Source organism: Peromyscus maniculatus, chromosome 5, assembly GCF_049852395.1.
Source record: "Peromyscus maniculatus bairdii isolate BWxNUB_F1_BW_parent chromosome 5, HU_Pman_BW_mat_3.1, whole genome shotgun sequence".
Lineage (NCBI taxonomy): Eukaryota > Metazoa > Chordata > Mammalia > Rodentia > Cricetidae > Peromyscus > Peromyscus maniculatus.
Genome location: NC_134856.1, coordinates 56,950,318 through 56,966,809, shown reverse-complemented (window position 1 = coordinate 56,966,809; position 16,492 = coordinate 56,950,318). Strand labels below are relative to the sequence as shown.

Sequence of the window (16,492 nt, the reverse complement as noted above, 5' to 3'; positions counted from 1 at the left end):
GGACTTCAAGCATGCTAGACAAGCACTCTACCAAATATAATATAATGCCAGCCCCAAAAGGGAACATTTAAAGTATGAATATTTTTCATCAATGTTCCCAAAAGAAGACATAAAGGTCAGAAAAATTAAACACTAAAAATATAAAATAAGAATAAGCTGGGTGGTGGTGGCACACGCCTTTAATCCCAGCACTCGGAGGCAGAGGCAGGCGGATCTCTGTGAGTTCGAGGCCAGCCTGGGCTACAGAGTAAGTTCCAGAACAGTCTCCAAAGCTACAAAGAGAAACCCTGTCTCGGGGAAAAAAAACCAAAAAACCAAAAAAAAAAGAAATAAAGAAGTCAGTCAGTCATGGTGGTACACACCTTTAATCCCAGTACCTGGGGAACAGGAGCAGGAGGAGCTCTCTGAATTCCAGGCTAGCCTGGTGTATACACTAAGTTCCAGGCCAGCTCTTACTACATAATGAGATTGTACTCAAAAAAACAAAAGAACGAAAACGCCCAAACAAACAAACCTGCAGGGACACAAGGAAAGTATGAGTGAGCAACAAACGAAACACCAGTGGGCTCAGCCACAATCTAAGAAGTCAAAGTAGAAACAAAACTCTTGTGTCTGCAGTGAGGAGGAGAGGCTGACCCCGGGTGGAGTGGGGATCTAAGCTGTACACAACTCCCGAGGGTGGCGCAGCAGCAGGTAGCTCTCTGTGTCACATAATGCCAGGCGTGTACCCAGCCCAGCATCGGGGTCAGTACCCAACCCTGCTCGCCATCGCACAGAGGATGGCAACCTAGGAAACCAGATCCGCAAACCAGGCTGTACAGTGACCAGCAGAATCCTCTCATGGTTATAAAGCAAAGGTTGGCATGTGCCCCGGCAATATGTAATCAATTATCAAAAATAACCTGGGGATGTGGTAAGAGAATGAAAGTCAAAGGTCAAATGACTAATTTTTTTTCATAAGAATCACTTATTTTACAATCAGAAACAAACAAACAAAAAACCTCACAAAACTTTAAGAAGCCAATGCTAGGGGCTGGAGAGATGGCTCAGATGTTAAGAGCACTTGCTGCCTTTATAGAAGGCCTGGGTTTGGTTCCCACCATCCACATGTATGCTCAAAACTGTATGTAACTCCAATTCCAGAAGACCTGACCCCCTCTCTGGCTTCTTCAGGTACTGCATGTACATGATACATTTTCTTTTTTTTTTTTTTTGGTTTTTTTTCGAGACAGGGTTTCTCTGTGTAGCTTTGCGCCTTTCCTGGAACTCGCTTTGGAGACCAGGCTGGCCTCGAACTCACAGAGATACGCCTGCCTCTGCCTCCCGAGTGCTGGGATTAAAGGTGTGCGCCACCACCGCCCAGCCGATACATTTTCATACATGCTAATACTGAGTGCATTGTCATACATGAACACTATTTTTATTTTTATTTTTTTTGGTTTTTGAAGACAGGATTTCTGTGTGTAGCTTTGGTGCCTTTCCTGGATCTCACTCTGTAGACCAGGCTGGCCTTGAACTCACAGAGATCCGCCTGGCTCTGCCTCCTGCATACTGCAATTAAAGGCGTGCACTTGAGAAGCTGAGGCTGAAGGATAGAGAACTCAAGTCTGGGGCCACAGAAGGGACCCTGTCATGAACAATCAAAGATAGAGCTTTCTAGACATTCTGATGGAGAAGTGGAGAGAATACACATTGCTTCCTAACAAAATCCCAGAGGTGGACCCTCGTACCCTTTTCCTTTAGGAATCACGGGACACCTTACAATGCTATCCCTGTGACAGACATGTGGCCCAGATACTAAGAACTACTAAACCATCACAGATACAACATCTCCTATCACCTCAGCTTTGGATTACATTAGTTGCTGATTGAAAAACAAAAATGGGACCTTGAACCACAAGGTCTTAAGCATCCTTGTAAAAATACGATGTACATCCTAGAGAAGGTGTGAGGGACAAAGCCCAGCTCCATGGAGTCTGATGATTTCACAAATCATTTCTTTTTAACAGTTTCAGGCACGATGCTAAGAGTTCTACTTGTTCACTATGGATGCAAATATTTCCCCCTTAGGAAGAACTCATGGCAATCCTTCTGCCTCCGTCTCCCTCTAGAGTCTGAGAGAGACTGACAAAACTTGAAGAACACAGATTGACCAGGGCCTCACCTTTGTTCTCCCAGGACTGCTCGAGCACCAAAATACCTTTTCAGTTCTGTATCTGGATTCAAGTGTCTGAGGAGGAAGTTTAGAAAGAAAAATTATGTTCTACAATAACTCTAAATTTTTATAAATTCACAGAAGGATATAATAGGGAACTTGGCACGGTGGTGCATGCCTGTAATCTCAGTACTTGGAAGGCTGAGAAAGGAGGACCAGGAGTCCCAGCCAGCCTTGAGCACACCGTGAGACCCACTCTCAGAAAGCTGGCAACAACCTCTGTGGTGGGAACTATGTCACATTTCACTGAGGATCTGTAAAACCAACATATGGATACTTATCCAAATGTGAACTGGTGCTCTACACAGTTCAAGAATCCAAGATATATAAAGCTAAAAGTCCTCTGAAATATGGATGAGGGTTTCTTCTTCCTCATTGATTTGTTTTGAGGCAGAGTGTCTCACTCTGTAGCCCAGGCTGTCCTTGAACTTGTGGCACTTTTTCTGCCTCAACCTAATGAGTGCTAGGATTACAGCATAAGCCACCATACCCAGGACTACAGTGCTTCATTTTGTTTTTACAGGGATCAAACGTGAAGCTCGTGGCACAGGGGACAGGATCGGGGCATTTCATATGCTGGGTGCACATTCTACCACTACACTGCGTCCCTACACCTTACCCCTTTACAAAAAATACAGAACAATTCCTTCTCTGCATTCATCTTATGCAGCCCAGGCTGGCCTTGCATTCCCAGTTTCCTGTCTCCACGTCCCAAGTGCTGGGACTGGGATTACAAGTGTATGTCTGTCACCAGGCCTGACTGAAGAAAAGACGGTCAATTTTCCTCTGTTTTTTTTTTTCAAATACCGTTCTTCTCTCATGAAGTGAGGGCAGGGCTGTACCTGTGCTCCACATAGAGGACATGCTTCCTGGAATTCAGTGGAGGGGGGCCTGGGTGGATGACCCCACTGCTGTCTTCAATCCTCTCTAAGATGCGATCAATATCTTCTAGCCCATTTTCCTAAAAGACAGAACAACCTGTTAATCATTACAGTGACTTTCACTGCTAGGATTCTAGGCACGTACCACCATACCTGGCTCTGACTTCACTTTCAATATTAGAACCATCAGCGACAGAATCATTTACGTTGAAAAAGAATGATTATACTGATTTACTTCCTAAAAGACATGATCGTATGCTGCACATACATTCAGAAAGGAGACATGTCTCACTAGAGAAAGCCAGGAGAGCTGGGATCACAGACTCAGAGGGCCCTGGAAATCATAAGCTAACACACCACATTATGTCCTCTAGAGGAGCTTCCCTCCCTGGGTAAGCTGAGTCATGACCCTTCACTGGAGAGTAACAGAGCTTTGGCTTTTTTCAGAGCTGAGAGTAAGACATGGGGCAGAGGCAGTGACAGGGCCGGACCATCAGGTAACAGGTCCACAGTGGCGCCTGCACTCACGGTGAGCTTACGCCGTCAGGGTGAGACGAAAGTAAGCTGAGCAGGGAAGAGATTTAGAAGAAACACTCACCTCAAAACACAGAACCCAGGAGTGGGGTCTGACAACCAGAGAGCAAGGGGCACAAGCCAGAGAGACCTGTGAGTGGTTTTCCCTTTTGTTCTCCTGACCTCTCAGCTACACTTCAGTGAAAGCAACCAAAGCGCTCAACCAAACAAAACTTTCTCCAGAACCAGCCTGAGGGAGCAGCAGGGAACAGAGAGGCTCAGGCAGAGGAACCAGTCAGTGTGACAACATACCGAGGATTCTCCTGGGCAGCTTTTCTTATTTTTCTGCTTCTTTTTCTTCTTTCGGAGTTTGCCACTTGCATTAGACTAATGGAAGGAGACATTTTAATCAATGGAAAGAAATGAAATTGGAAACATTAAGAACTATGCAACAGCCAGGCGTGGTGGCACATGCCTTTAATCCCAGCACTTAGGAGGCAGACACAGGTAGACGTCTGAGTTTGAGGCCAGCCTGGCCTATATAGAATTCCAGGCTAGCCAGGGTTATATGGTGATACGCTGAATTAAAAACAAAATAAAATAAAAATGTAAGCAACAAGTTCAATCCTCAGTGTGGCAGTCCCATTCCTCCTCCTCCATCCTCAAGTCTTTCCAATTCTCTCGGGTTTCTGCAGTAAGAAACACCTGCCGTGTCTGTGCCAGTGACCATGGCCTCTCTCGTACCCTGCCCTGATGTGCCTCAGGGCTTCCTGTGGCCTACAGTAGACACAGCTCACAGGACCGCCCAGCCACCTGACCACTGCCACTCTTTCGTCGTTTTGCCATCCATTCCCTGTTGTACCCCACCTACCCTGAGGACGGGGACTCACCGAGCCGGGTGCCTCAGTGAGCCCTACCCCTGCTCTCTTGCAATACCTACTGCAGCCAAGTCCTTCTGTGAGAATTCAGGCTTCACCAGACTGAATTTTCTGATCAGACACAGACGCACTCGAAAGAGGCAGGTAGACACTCTATGTGGTACCCTTGAGGCTACTACTAGTCTTCAGATTTCCACAGAAACCTCATCCAGGTTCCTTGGGGCAACCAAACAATTGATGGACTCAAACTCAGAAGAATTCAGTAAACTGGAGTACAGGAAATATTCGCAGCACCTTGGGGCTTCCCCTCTGACATGCCTCAGTCACCCCATCACCATACGGTCCCCTGTACCTGTTCTGGGAACCCTGCCTTGGCCACATCCCCATCTTGCTTCGTCTCTGAGTTTCCACGCTGAGCCCTTCCTTTGTTCCCTGATGACACAGAGTCCGGCAGGGTACAGTCAGACTTCTCCCCATTTACCACAAGGTCATCCTCAAGATCCTCGATGTTTATCTGGAGGAAAAAGACAGGAGGGAAATGAAAGCAACTGAGCACCCCAGTCCAGGGTACATGGACACACTACACAGGTAGAAATGGAGAGGACTCTGAATGGGCTCAGGATGGGGTAGTGAGAAGGAAGGAGCATTTGATTCATGTAGCACCAGCACAATCCTCAGCTTGTGAATGACTTCTGGCTCCATCAGTGCACCCAAGATATATGAATGATGCATGGCATCTTCATCTCTGGGCATGACATTCAGAATCCCCAAACCACAATGCCTCCCAAAGACAACTTTAAATTTTTTTATGTTTATGGGTATTTTGCCTACATGTATGTATATGCACCACATGAAAGTCTGGTGCCCATGGAAGTCAGAGGAGAATGTCATATCCCCTGGAACTGGGCAATTATGAGTCACCATGTGATTCTCTGGAAGAGCAGCCAGTGCTCTTAACCACTGAGCCATCTCCAGCCTCAATAAACGATTAACTCTGTTAGTCTTGCCAGACAAGGTACCACAATGCTTGTAACAGGCTGCTAAAAGAGAAGTTACTTTCTGAATTGGTCTAAGGAAGTCAGCATAACTCTTCATTCTAGGGAGTGATTATGTACCTAGAAATCAGAAATAGGGCTGGAGAGATGGCTCAGAGGTTAAGAGCACTGCTTGTTCTTCCAAAGGTCCTGAGTTCAATTCCCAGCAATCACATGGTGGCTCACAACCATCTGTAGTGAGATCTGGTGCCCTCTTCTGGCCTGCAGGGGTGTGTGCAGACAGAACACTGTATACATAATAAATAAATAAATCTTAAAAAAAAAAAAAAGAAAAAGAAATCAGAAATAACGGCTGTCTGTGTATAGACAGAAGCGAGCTTCTGGAAACATCACAGATATTTTCCTTTTTCATTGTTGAAAAACTCTCACAAATAGAATGCTAACACATTCTTTTTTCCTCACAGAAATATTCACTATGCAAACCTTGCTAAAGATGCCTCACCAGGCTGGAGGACAAAAAACAATGAAAATGGGCTAGAGGAAGAGTTTAGCAGTTAAGAGTACTGGCTGAGCCGGGCCGTGGCGGCTCATTCCTTTAATCCAAGCACTCGAGAGGCAGAGCCAGGCGGATCTCTGTGAGTTCGATGCCTGCCAGCCTGGTCTACAGAGTGAGTTGAGATCCAGGACAGGCACCAAAACTACACAGAGAAATCCTGTCTCAGAAAAAAAAAAAATTTAATCCCATCCAAATAAAGACCTGGCCTTTGAGCAGTTAACATCTAAGCATCTGGTCATTCTCCACAGTAATGTCTTCTTCACTGGGGATTCAAACCACACTGCCCAGAGGATTTACAGGGGCCCTGAGGCCAAGTCAGATGGTAGCAACATGATCTAATGTGGGTGTCCTCCTGAAGCCCTACAGATCTAGGTCAACCATGTGAGCTATAAAGTAATGCCCCTTCAAGTGAACCCCACCAATATACTGTGGAACCAGTTCATCTTGTAACCCCTGATGCCAAAAACAAGACAAAAAACCTGAACATGGAAACTCAGGTCAACATTGCTTCTGGTACGCCACTGTCTACAATGTCCCCTGCGGTACGTTGTAAGAACCAAATGAATTCTCTATTTCTCACTATTTACTAAACCTGGAAGGCGGCCTTGAGAACCCCTACAGTTAGAACCAGAGTCAAAAGGGCAGTCATGTGAATTTTCCCCTCATACTCTCCAGCTGTGAGGGAGAAATATGCTCATTCAGGTTTGTAAGAGGTTAGTGAAAGATTTACATATTGTTCTAATATAATAAAATTACTGTGATGTGCAAAGCGCTAACCTTTTTTTTTTTTTTTAAAGAAAGGATTTCTCTGGGTAGCTCTGGTTGTCCTGGAACTTGCTCTGTAGATCAGGCTGTCCCCAAACTCAAGAGATCCATCTGCATCTGCCTCTGAGTGCTGGGATTAAAGGCATGCAGTACCATGCCTGGCTCAAAAAAAGTTTGTTTTTAAAGACAGTCTCATGAACCAAGGCTCGCCTTGAACCCATATCAATCTTCCCGAATTAGCCTTCATGTACCACCACACCCAACTAAGTCAATTTTTTTAGTTAATTTTGTTTGTCTTTTTTCTTTCGAGTTTATATGTATGTGCATATATATGTACACACAGTATATATAACTTAAAAAAAAAGATTTATTTATTTTATGTATATGAGTGCTCTATCTGGATGTACGACTTTATGCCAGAAGAAGGCACCCACTATAGATGGTTGTGAGCCACCATGTGGTTGCTAGGAATTGAACTCAGGATCTCTGGAAGAGCAGCCAGTGCTGTTAACTGCCAAGCCATCTCTCCAGCCCCCCCACAGTACATAAAATATACATAATAGATACTATATAGAGACCATACACATAGACCACAACATATATTATTCATATCTATATTATATATTTATGCATATAAGTATAATATATTTCTATATATAAACACACTTAATATTTATTAATATAAATATATTTGTATAAGTTTATGTTATATAATATTATATATTAAATATATAAATATAAAAACAATATACCTATATATGGTATATATTATAGCCTCTATATAGTTATATATTACAAATATAATGTAAGCATAATTAAATATAAGCAATATACTTACATATACTGTATATATTAAATATTATAACATATCTATATATATTATATGTTTTTGTTTTTTTGAGACAGCATCTCTATATGTGGCCCTGGCTATCCTAGAACTCACTGCGTAGGACAATCTAGCCTCAACTCACAGAGATCTGCCTGCCTCTTGGTGCCACCATATCCCCCTCCCCTCAGACAGGGTTTCTCTGGATAGCCCTGGCTGTCCTGGAACTCACTCTATAGACCAGGCTGGCCTTGACCTCAGAAATCTAACAGCCTCTACCTCCCAAATGCTGAGATTAAAGGCATGGGCCACAATGGCCCAGCTCAGACCATTTCTTAAAAAAAAAAAAAAAAAAAAAAAAAAAAAGCCATGGTAGTGGTGCATGCCTGTAATCCCAGCACTTAGGAGGATAGGCAGGAGGATCTAGCATGTGTAAGATCTGGATTCAATCCCCATCACTGCAAAGCAAACAACAGGTACATATACCACTACTCAGCAGTAAGGAAGAACAAACCATGAATACTCAAAACTGTAACTCTCAAGAGTATGTTCTGAGCAAGGGGCCAGGACAAGTGAGCACACACCAGATGTGTAGAGCATGAACAAGTTACACAGCTGGAAATGGCAAATCCAACCTAAATGCTTCAAGTACACATACTTTATTATATAACTTGAATAAGTTGATTTCGTTTACTTTTCTTTCTTTTTTGAGGCAGGGTCTCACTATGAAGTCCTGGCTGGCCTGGAACTTGATATATAGGTCAAAATGTCCTCTAACTCAGAAATCCTCCTGAACGCTGAGATTCAAGGTATGTGCTACCATGTTCAGCAATAAATTGATTTTTAAAATTCTTCTGATTGAGATGGTAAAGATGATTTCTAATCTAGTCAGGAGTGGCCCCAGGCCATCTTTTACCCTGCTTCCTTCTCCAAAGAGGACATCATCAGCCCCTAAGACTATAGCCAAGTAAACCACTTACAGTAACGTGTTTCTAGAGTTTGTTTGTCCCCTTCCATTTCCAACAGCACACATCTACATGGGTTCAGTGCTGACCCCATGCCCAGCATGTTACACACTGCCTCCATGAGTTTATGCAGTCTTCATGACAGCCCTATGAGTTATCAAGAGCATGCCCAAAACTTGCATTCAGTATCTTGTCCAAGCTCTCAACTATAAAAAGGGACAGCCAGGATACAGGTCTAGGTTCATCTGACTCCACACTCTTGCATACACGCCTAAAGTAATTTGTCTTATTAAAATCAGCACAGATTGGTACGCATGCTGGGCGCCTGACACTATTCTGAGTACCATCGACACATCAGTGAGCAACAAAGTCTGTTTCCAAGAAACTCATATTCCAGCAGTGGAAGACATCAGCACACACACACACAAAAAGAATAGTATAGTGTGTTTGGTGGTAACTGCCAGGAGGAAAGGAAAGAAAACGAAAACAAAAACAAAACAGAATACAAGGAATGTGACTGAGGATGGTTATAATTTTAGTCAGATGGTAAGGGTAGACACAACAGATTAACACCTAAGCAAGTCCATGGGAGGTGAGAGTAAGTCTTATGTGAGTATCTCAACAAAGGGAACTGCAGCCAGAGGGGGAGGCAAAGGGAGGTCAGGGTGGCTGGAACACAGTGAGCAAGATTAGAAAAGACAAGGTCGGGGAGAACCGTCTTGCCCAAGCCTGGCTCCTGACAATGGCTGGGAAAGGAGAGCTATCAGCTGTGTACTCAGAACAGCGTGTAGGGGAACAGCAGCAGCGATGAAGTCTCCCTGTGCACCTGGAGGTGAAGACGGATAAAGGGCCTCACTCCGCCCCCAGGCACGTTAGACAATGTTAAAATCGGTTAGAATCACTATGGATGTTAATAACGGTTTCAAATTCTGATGTTAATTTCCCTATAACTAAGCAAAGGCTTTGGAGGATGGAGCATTTTGATTCTCTAATAGGCAATTGTTGGATTCTTCCCCAGCTGCCTTGAGGAAAAGAACTGTCCATCCAACAGTAAGGCAGACTATCCATATTCAATATTCCTTGAACCATTCCAGAGGCCTTGAAAAAAAAAACTACACTATGATCACAGCTGATTGTACAGGCTCCTAAAGGTGCAGCCTCAGAAATATTGCTTCAGTTTGTATCTGACTTTTACTAATCACAAGCCTTGGTTGATTTGTAGGTAGGTGATCCCCCCAAATCCAACTCTTCAGGAAAAGCAACAAGGATTCTTAAGTCACTTCTCCAGCCCCTTTTCTTGCCTATTTAGTAATGTGGGCTAAGCCAGTAATACAGAGAAAGAAGCAGCTGAGCAGTGAGCAGCCTGGGCCCAAGTGGCAAGGCATCCGCCGCTGCCACCTCAAAGAGGCAGGTGAACAGCTTGAGAGTGGCAGGAGCACAGGGAGGCAGAAGTACAGAACAGAGCGCTGAGGCTGAAGGTAGAGTCATAAAGAGACAGGGAGAGAAAACGCAAGCCCCGATCACCAGAGGTCTCAGATACCCAAGGTCTGAGAGCTAACACCAGTTGCTGTCAAGGGAGGAAGACTCATGTAAAAGTGAACGATGTGATACCTGAGATCTGCTTTGAAATCACTTCTTGGAGAGAAAGGAGTGAAATTATTTTACAGACATGTAGACTGACTGAATGTCAGTAACTGGGAACTGGGCCATGGGCACATAGGGTTATTTATATTTCCCCTTTTTAAAATTTTTTTTATTTATAAGATAAAGCCACCGTGATCCTGCTTCTTTTAAGATGGCACCATTAACGCTTTATCGTGTTTCTTTTTAAGAATATTTATTTTTATGTGTATGGATGTTTTGCCTGCCTGTATGACTGTGTACCATGTATGTACATGCAGTGCCCACAGAGGAGGGAGGAGGGTGTCAGGTCCTCTAGGACTGGAGTTACAGATGGTTGTGAACCACTAAGTGGGTGCTGGGAATTGAAGCAAGATCCTTTGGAAGAGCAGTCAGTGCTCTTAACTGCTGATCATCTCTCCAGCACATATATCCCTATGTTTCATGTGTTTAAAATTAAACCCAGCCAGGTGGTGGTGGCGCACACCTTTAATCCCGGCACTCTGGAGGCACAGACAGGCAGATCTCTTAAGTTCCAAGAGAGCCAGGACTACACAGAGAAACCCTGTCACAAAAAGAAAAAACAGCCTTCCGGTGGTGGCATATGCCTTTAATTCCAGCATTTGGGAGGAAGAGGCAGACGTATCTCAGTGAGTTCAGAGCCAGCCTGGTCTACAAAGCAAGTTCCAGGACAACCAGGGTTGTTACACAGAGAAACCTTATCTTGAAGCGGGATGGGGGCTGGGGGGTGGGGGGACGGGAATGGATGATGATGAGCCAAGCAGCATCGACGGCCCAGGCCTTTAATCCCAGCACTCGGGAGTCAGAGCCAGGTGGATCTCTATGAGTCCGATGCCAGCCTGGTCAACAGAGCGAGATCCAGGAATGACACCAAAACTACACTGAGAAACTCTGTCTCGAAAAACAAAACAAACAAACAAAAAAGCCAAAAAAAAATTAAAATGAAGGGACAAGAAACATTATAGGATGGAGGTGATTTTCAGGCTGAAAATCAGAGGAGGAGCCGGGCGGTGGTGGCGCACTCCTTTAATCCCAGCACTCGGGAGGCAGAGGCAGGCGGATCTCTGTGAGTTCGAGGCCAGCCTGGGCTACCAAGTGAGTTCCAGGAAAGGTGCAAACCAGCACAGAGAAACCCTGTCTCGAAGAAAAAAAAAAAAGAAAAAAGAAAAAGAAAAATCAGAGGAGGTAGGAGAGTTTTGACAGGTACTAAGGAGAAACTTCAGTACCACCACAGACTATACAGTGAAGCCCTCTCCTTCCTCACTGGAGAGGTGAATAATCTCTGACCCAAGCTTCTAAAACTCCTACGACATTTCCCACACTCCTCAGTATCTTTGCTAGAGGCTTTTAAACCTGCCAATCGATAAAAAGCTGGGGACATCCCGCTGCAAGATTTTTTTTTTTTTTTTCCGAGACAGGGTTTCTCTGTGTAGTTTTGGTGCCTGTCCTGGATCTTGCTCCTTAGACCAGACTGGCCTTGAACTCACAGAGATCCACCAGGCTCTGCCTCCCGAGTGCTGGGATTAAAGGCGTGCAAGATTATTACAAAGGACTTACAGACAAGTTTTCACTCACTAAAATATGGCCACCGAAGCCTTACCATATGTGTGCATGCTGGAGATACAGAACAAGCAAGAGAGACATGCTACCTGCCCACACATGAAGTCAGAATCCTAATTCATACACATAGGAAACTGCAGACCCTAGGTCAGTCAGTCTTAAGGAAAAACATTATGGGACTCAAGAGTGCTACACATTTTTCTGTGTCTGAGACCTCTAGGTACAACTTGCTGGGGCAGACACGGGCTGCGACGAATAAACCGCAATGCTTGTAAAGAGCCAGACTCGAGACCCCCTCAAGTCGCAGATATGAAGCCATGCCCACCCATTACAGCCCCGCCCCAGACAGCACAACCCCACTCTTGCACTGAAGCCCAGACCCAACCGAACCCCATCTTCCCCTCCTCATCCCTGCCGGCCCTCCCCTTAGCTGTCTCAGATGTCATGCCCCGCCCGCTCTGACGTCACGGCTCCGTCCTGTCCGTCACACCACGCCTCTCGACACTGGCCGGAGACACGCCCTGGACTGCAGCGAAGTTCTGTCACTCAGCCCCTTGACAGCAGCCCCCACCCCCCGAATCCTTTAATAGCCCCTTCGCTCAGCATTTTATCCCACCTTCCCCTCAATCTAGGAAGGGAACCCCGCCCCTCGACACCACCCCGACTGGCTCTTCAGCACTGCCTCGTCACCCCACCTACCCTGCTCAAGACCCGCCTTCCCCGATGCAGCGCAGGCCCTTCACTCCGCCCACTCGCCTGCAGTCTAGACTCAACTTTATGCCCCTTCGCATGACGTCATGCCTCCCACACCGGTCCCCTCGGGTTGCCCAGCTCCTCACCAGCTCGAACCGGTTGTTGACACGGACGCCTTCCTTCCCTGCGCCCCCGGGGCGCCGGCCACCCAACCCTTGTTTTGGTCCCTCTTCCTCCGCGTCATCGTCATCAAGGAGGGCAAACTGCAAGGCGTCGGGCCCTAGGGGTTCCTGGCCGCGCTGTTCCCCCCTCAGCCTCCGGAGGGCCCGGCGCGACATAGGACCCGACAGCCTGCTGTAGGCAGAGGGACGAGGAAGAGCAGCAGAGCGGCGGCGCCTGCGCACTTGCGGCGCGCTGGCGCAAGGTTGGCGTGTCGCGTTTGCGCGCAGCGGCTCTCCGGAACTTCCTCCCAATTACCCGTGGAGTCAGAGAAGGTGCGAGGGTGCCCCAGGGAGTTCTCGCGAGAGTTGGGCCCTAGCCGCGGCGTTGCACCGGCGGTAGTGCGGTATTTCTTCGGCTTTCGAGGTGTCAGGGTTGCAGACAACCGGCTGTGACGCGGGCGGGGACGCGCAGGCTCAGAACGCTGCAAGCCACTGACGCGATTCCTGGGGCTGGCGGGCGGGGCAGGAGGGCTTTTAGGTGGGGCCAGGTGAGGAGGGAGTGAGAACAGGTGCACATGCTGCAAGGGTCCCCGGGCAAAGAGACTGTTCTGATATGACAGGAGCGACGGACGCAGTCCCGAACCCCTCTCTGCGTAGCCCACCCATGCGACCGTCTGATGTTCCCCACCTCCACATTGTAGTAGACTGCAAAGGGACAGTTTCCGCCTTAATAAAGTCTAAACCGAGGAGCTTATTCAATATGCAGATTCCTGCATATCTCCTCTCCATGAGGTGCACGGAACCGATTTAGGTACTAGGAATTGCTTTTTACTGTCGTGAACACAACAGGGGATGCTCGTGTTATGATGGTGTTGGCTGAGGAATAGCTGTCTAGGTGTGGATCGGTGGTCCGAAGTCAAGGTGGCCAGCCCTACGTGAATTCTAATTCAGGAAGGTTTTCACAGTAGGGATGTAGGGACCCTCTGCACAGATCTGGCTCTTTTTTTTTTTTCTTTCTTTAAAACAAAACCCCAAGATCCGGGCAGTAATGGCACACTCCTTTAATCCCAGCACTCAGGAGGCAGACGCAGGTGGATCTCTGTGAGTTCGAGGCCAGCCTGGTCTACAGAGTTCCGGGACGGCCAGGGCTACACAGAGAAACCCTGTCTCTGAAAAACAAAACAAATAAAAAACCCAAGATCTAGCCGGGCGGTGGTGGCGCACGCCTTTAATCCCAGCACTCGGGAGGCAGAGCCAGGCGGATCGCTGTGAGTTCGAGGCCAGCCTGGGCTACCAAGTGAGTTCCAGGAAAGGCGCAAAGCTACACAGAGAAACCCTGTCTCGAAAAACCAAAAAAAAAAAAAAAAGAAAAGAAAAAAAAAAAACAAAAAAAAAAAACCAAGATCTTGCTGTGAATCCCTGGCTGACCTAAAACTTGCGATGTAGACCAGGCTGCCCATGAATTCACAGGGATCCTGCCTCAGAAAAGTCCAGGATTACAAAGCTGTGCCATGTCCAGGCCCAGTTTTTTATACTTTTGAAAAAAATTTCCTAGACAAGCCAGACTTGAGGACCTCCAAAGTACAAATGTAAGATAAACTGGTGTTGGGTTGGACCCTTTCCCACCTTGAGAGTAGAGAAGAGGGCAGTGTGGGTGTGGGGACAGCCGTCACTGTTGCACCAGGCCAGGCATGTTCTAGAGTCTCATCTTGGGAGATAGATATCCCTTTACAGGTGAAGAAATTGACTTAATAAGCAACCCAGAGAGAACCTCAGTTTCCCTTCATGTGACTCCCAAAGTCCAAACAAGGTAGGCTATTTGCAAGGACAGAAAAGGCGGGCAGGGCAGCATCCCATAGTTCCAACTCTGCTGTGAATCCACTGTCCATGAGCCTGCCTCCCCCAGGGATCTTGGTTCCTCCCTAGGTTGAATGCTCAGTAGCTGCTCTGCCCACACTATGCTAGGTGCTTCAAAGTTGATGGCCCATCGCTGCGGTCTCAAGGTGGCCCCCCACCCCCAGCCCCTGTCACTGTCATAAGTTCCAGCCTCTCCCACATCAGGCTCAGCACACCAGCCTCATGTCTAGTCTGACTATTCAGGACTAGGCTAGCTTCTGTGTCATCCATGATCAAGTGATGTGACCGGCTTACCCAGGCCGGTAGCCTCACCTATGAATAAAACGGGAGCTCTCCGTCTGGAACTGCTTCTCCTGAGAGAGGTTTCGGACACTGAAGGATGCATCAGGCCCAGCCTGGGAGTTGGTCTTCCCTGAACTGCTGCAGATCGGTCCTTAAGGAAAGTTCGGTTCTAAGCCACTCTGTTTGACGCAGTCTCCAATAGATGAGGCTGAGGCTGGTTCCGTGGGCTGATATGCAGCCCACTGTTTGGAAGAGACCAGCAACCCCAATGACAATGAGAAGACAGAGCACAAGCTGCTCTCCTGCCTAGGCAGCCTCAGGAAGCAGTTGTAGGGAACGATACAACCCGTAAGCACCACCCCTCAGCTCAGCGTGGCTGTTTCCCGGGATGGGCTTTATTGCTTTCATTTGTAAGTGTTATGTGGGGATCAGAAACTGGGTACCCCCGGGTTTGGGAGTGTGAGCTGGGTATGTGGCTGCTTTTGAGTCTGTATATCAGCAATTGTAGTTTCCAGGAGAGCCCTACATAAGCAGGCGGGTTTTCTTGTCTGAGAGTTCACTAGGTAGCTCAGACCTCTCTGGAACATGCTATGTAGCCAGACTAGGCTCAACTTAATGATCTTCTTGACTCTAATCCCCAAGTGCTGGGATAACAAATGTGACCCTTCCATACTCAGTTAAACATGAGTGTTTTTATTGCTAGTTGAGTGTCAGTAGTAATTCCTGACCCTCTCTGCCTGTTCTTTTAAAACAAAGCAAAGGGCTGGAGAGATGGCCCAGTGGTTAAGGGTGCTTGCCGCTGAAGCCAAGGACCTGAGTTCAGTTCCTGGCACCCACATGGCTCTCACAACTCCGCTTTGATAGCTTCCCTGGGCTCCTGCACGAAGGCAGTGCACATAAATTAATGCAAAACAACCCCGCATAACATAAACATATCTTTTTAAATTTAGAAGACAAAATACAAAGGCAGTCTACGAAGTGCTCAGACAAGTGTTGGGAGCTAGCTGCTTTTATTGGGTGTTCTAATTTCAAAGATAACTCCCACAGATCCATCTGTCACAGTCACGTGCCTTTGGTGCTTCTTCTAGTCCTAAGCGGGGTGTGAGAGCCTGCAGTCAGCCAGGAGGCCTCAGTTAACAGGCTTCAGTAGAAATTCTGGCATGTTCTGAGATAAGCAGTCAAATCTCTTTACCTCACTGAAGCTTTGTTTCCTAATCTGTAAGGTTTGGTGATGACAAGACCCACCTCTTGGGCGCATGCAAGCAGGCAGGGTGCTTAGCACAGGCCCCTCCCAAGTTCAGGTGTAGGTGTTGCCTCTGGGTTTAATGAACATAACCATCACCATCATGCAGCTGAGCAGCTGCACTGACCTACAGACTACACTGGCCTGCAACCATAGCTGTAAAATAAATAACAATATCCTGATGTGGAGGTCTATGATAATGGTTATAGGGTTATTAACAGTCCCTGCCCGGTAGGAAGCAGGTCACCAAGCCCTCACAGGAGATTCCAGCCCCCACAGCCCCTACACCCAGCTGCACCATTGTCTTGGTATAGGAAGTAGAAAATCGGCTGGGGGTGTGAATTACAGCGATGCACCTTTCATGAGTTGTCACCTATGCTGGGGTAGGGGCTTAGGGGTGACGCAACTATTTGAGAGTCACTTACGTTCCTGTAAGTAACCCCTCACCGTGTTACCATAAT

At 46.9% G+C, this 16,492-nt stretch overlaps 1 protein-coding gene across 10 annotated transcripts in view; it reads right to left on the bottom strand.

The window, feature by feature from the left end:
- Tcf25 (TCF25 ribosome quality control complex subunit) overlaps positions 1-13,103 on the bottom strand; it is a 31,728-nt gene extending 18,625 nt beyond the window's left edge. For 6 of the 10 annotated variants that reach the window (XM_076572259.1, XM_016005956.3, XM_006987420.4 and 3 more), the window contains exons 1-5: positions 12,635-13,101; positions 4,840-5,001; positions 3,922-3,996; positions 3,058-3,176; positions 2,165-2,230 (exon numbers count right to left, since the gene is read on the bottom strand). In XM_076572259.1, coding sequence (XP_076428374.1) covers positions 2,165-2,230; positions 3,058-3,176; positions 3,922-3,996; positions 4,840-5,001; positions 12,635-12,826 — 614 coding nt within the window. In that variant the 5' untranslated portion in view covers positions 12,827-13,101. Of the gene's footprint in view, positions 1-2,164; positions 2,231-3,057; positions 3,177-3,921; positions 3,997-4,839; positions 5,002-12,634 lie in introns of all 10 variants that reach the window. The other 4 variants (XR_006072295.2, XR_001579671.3, XM_076572261.1 and 1 more) reach the window with 3 other exon arrangements.
- Positions 13,104-16,492: the final 3,389 nt, after the last annotated feature.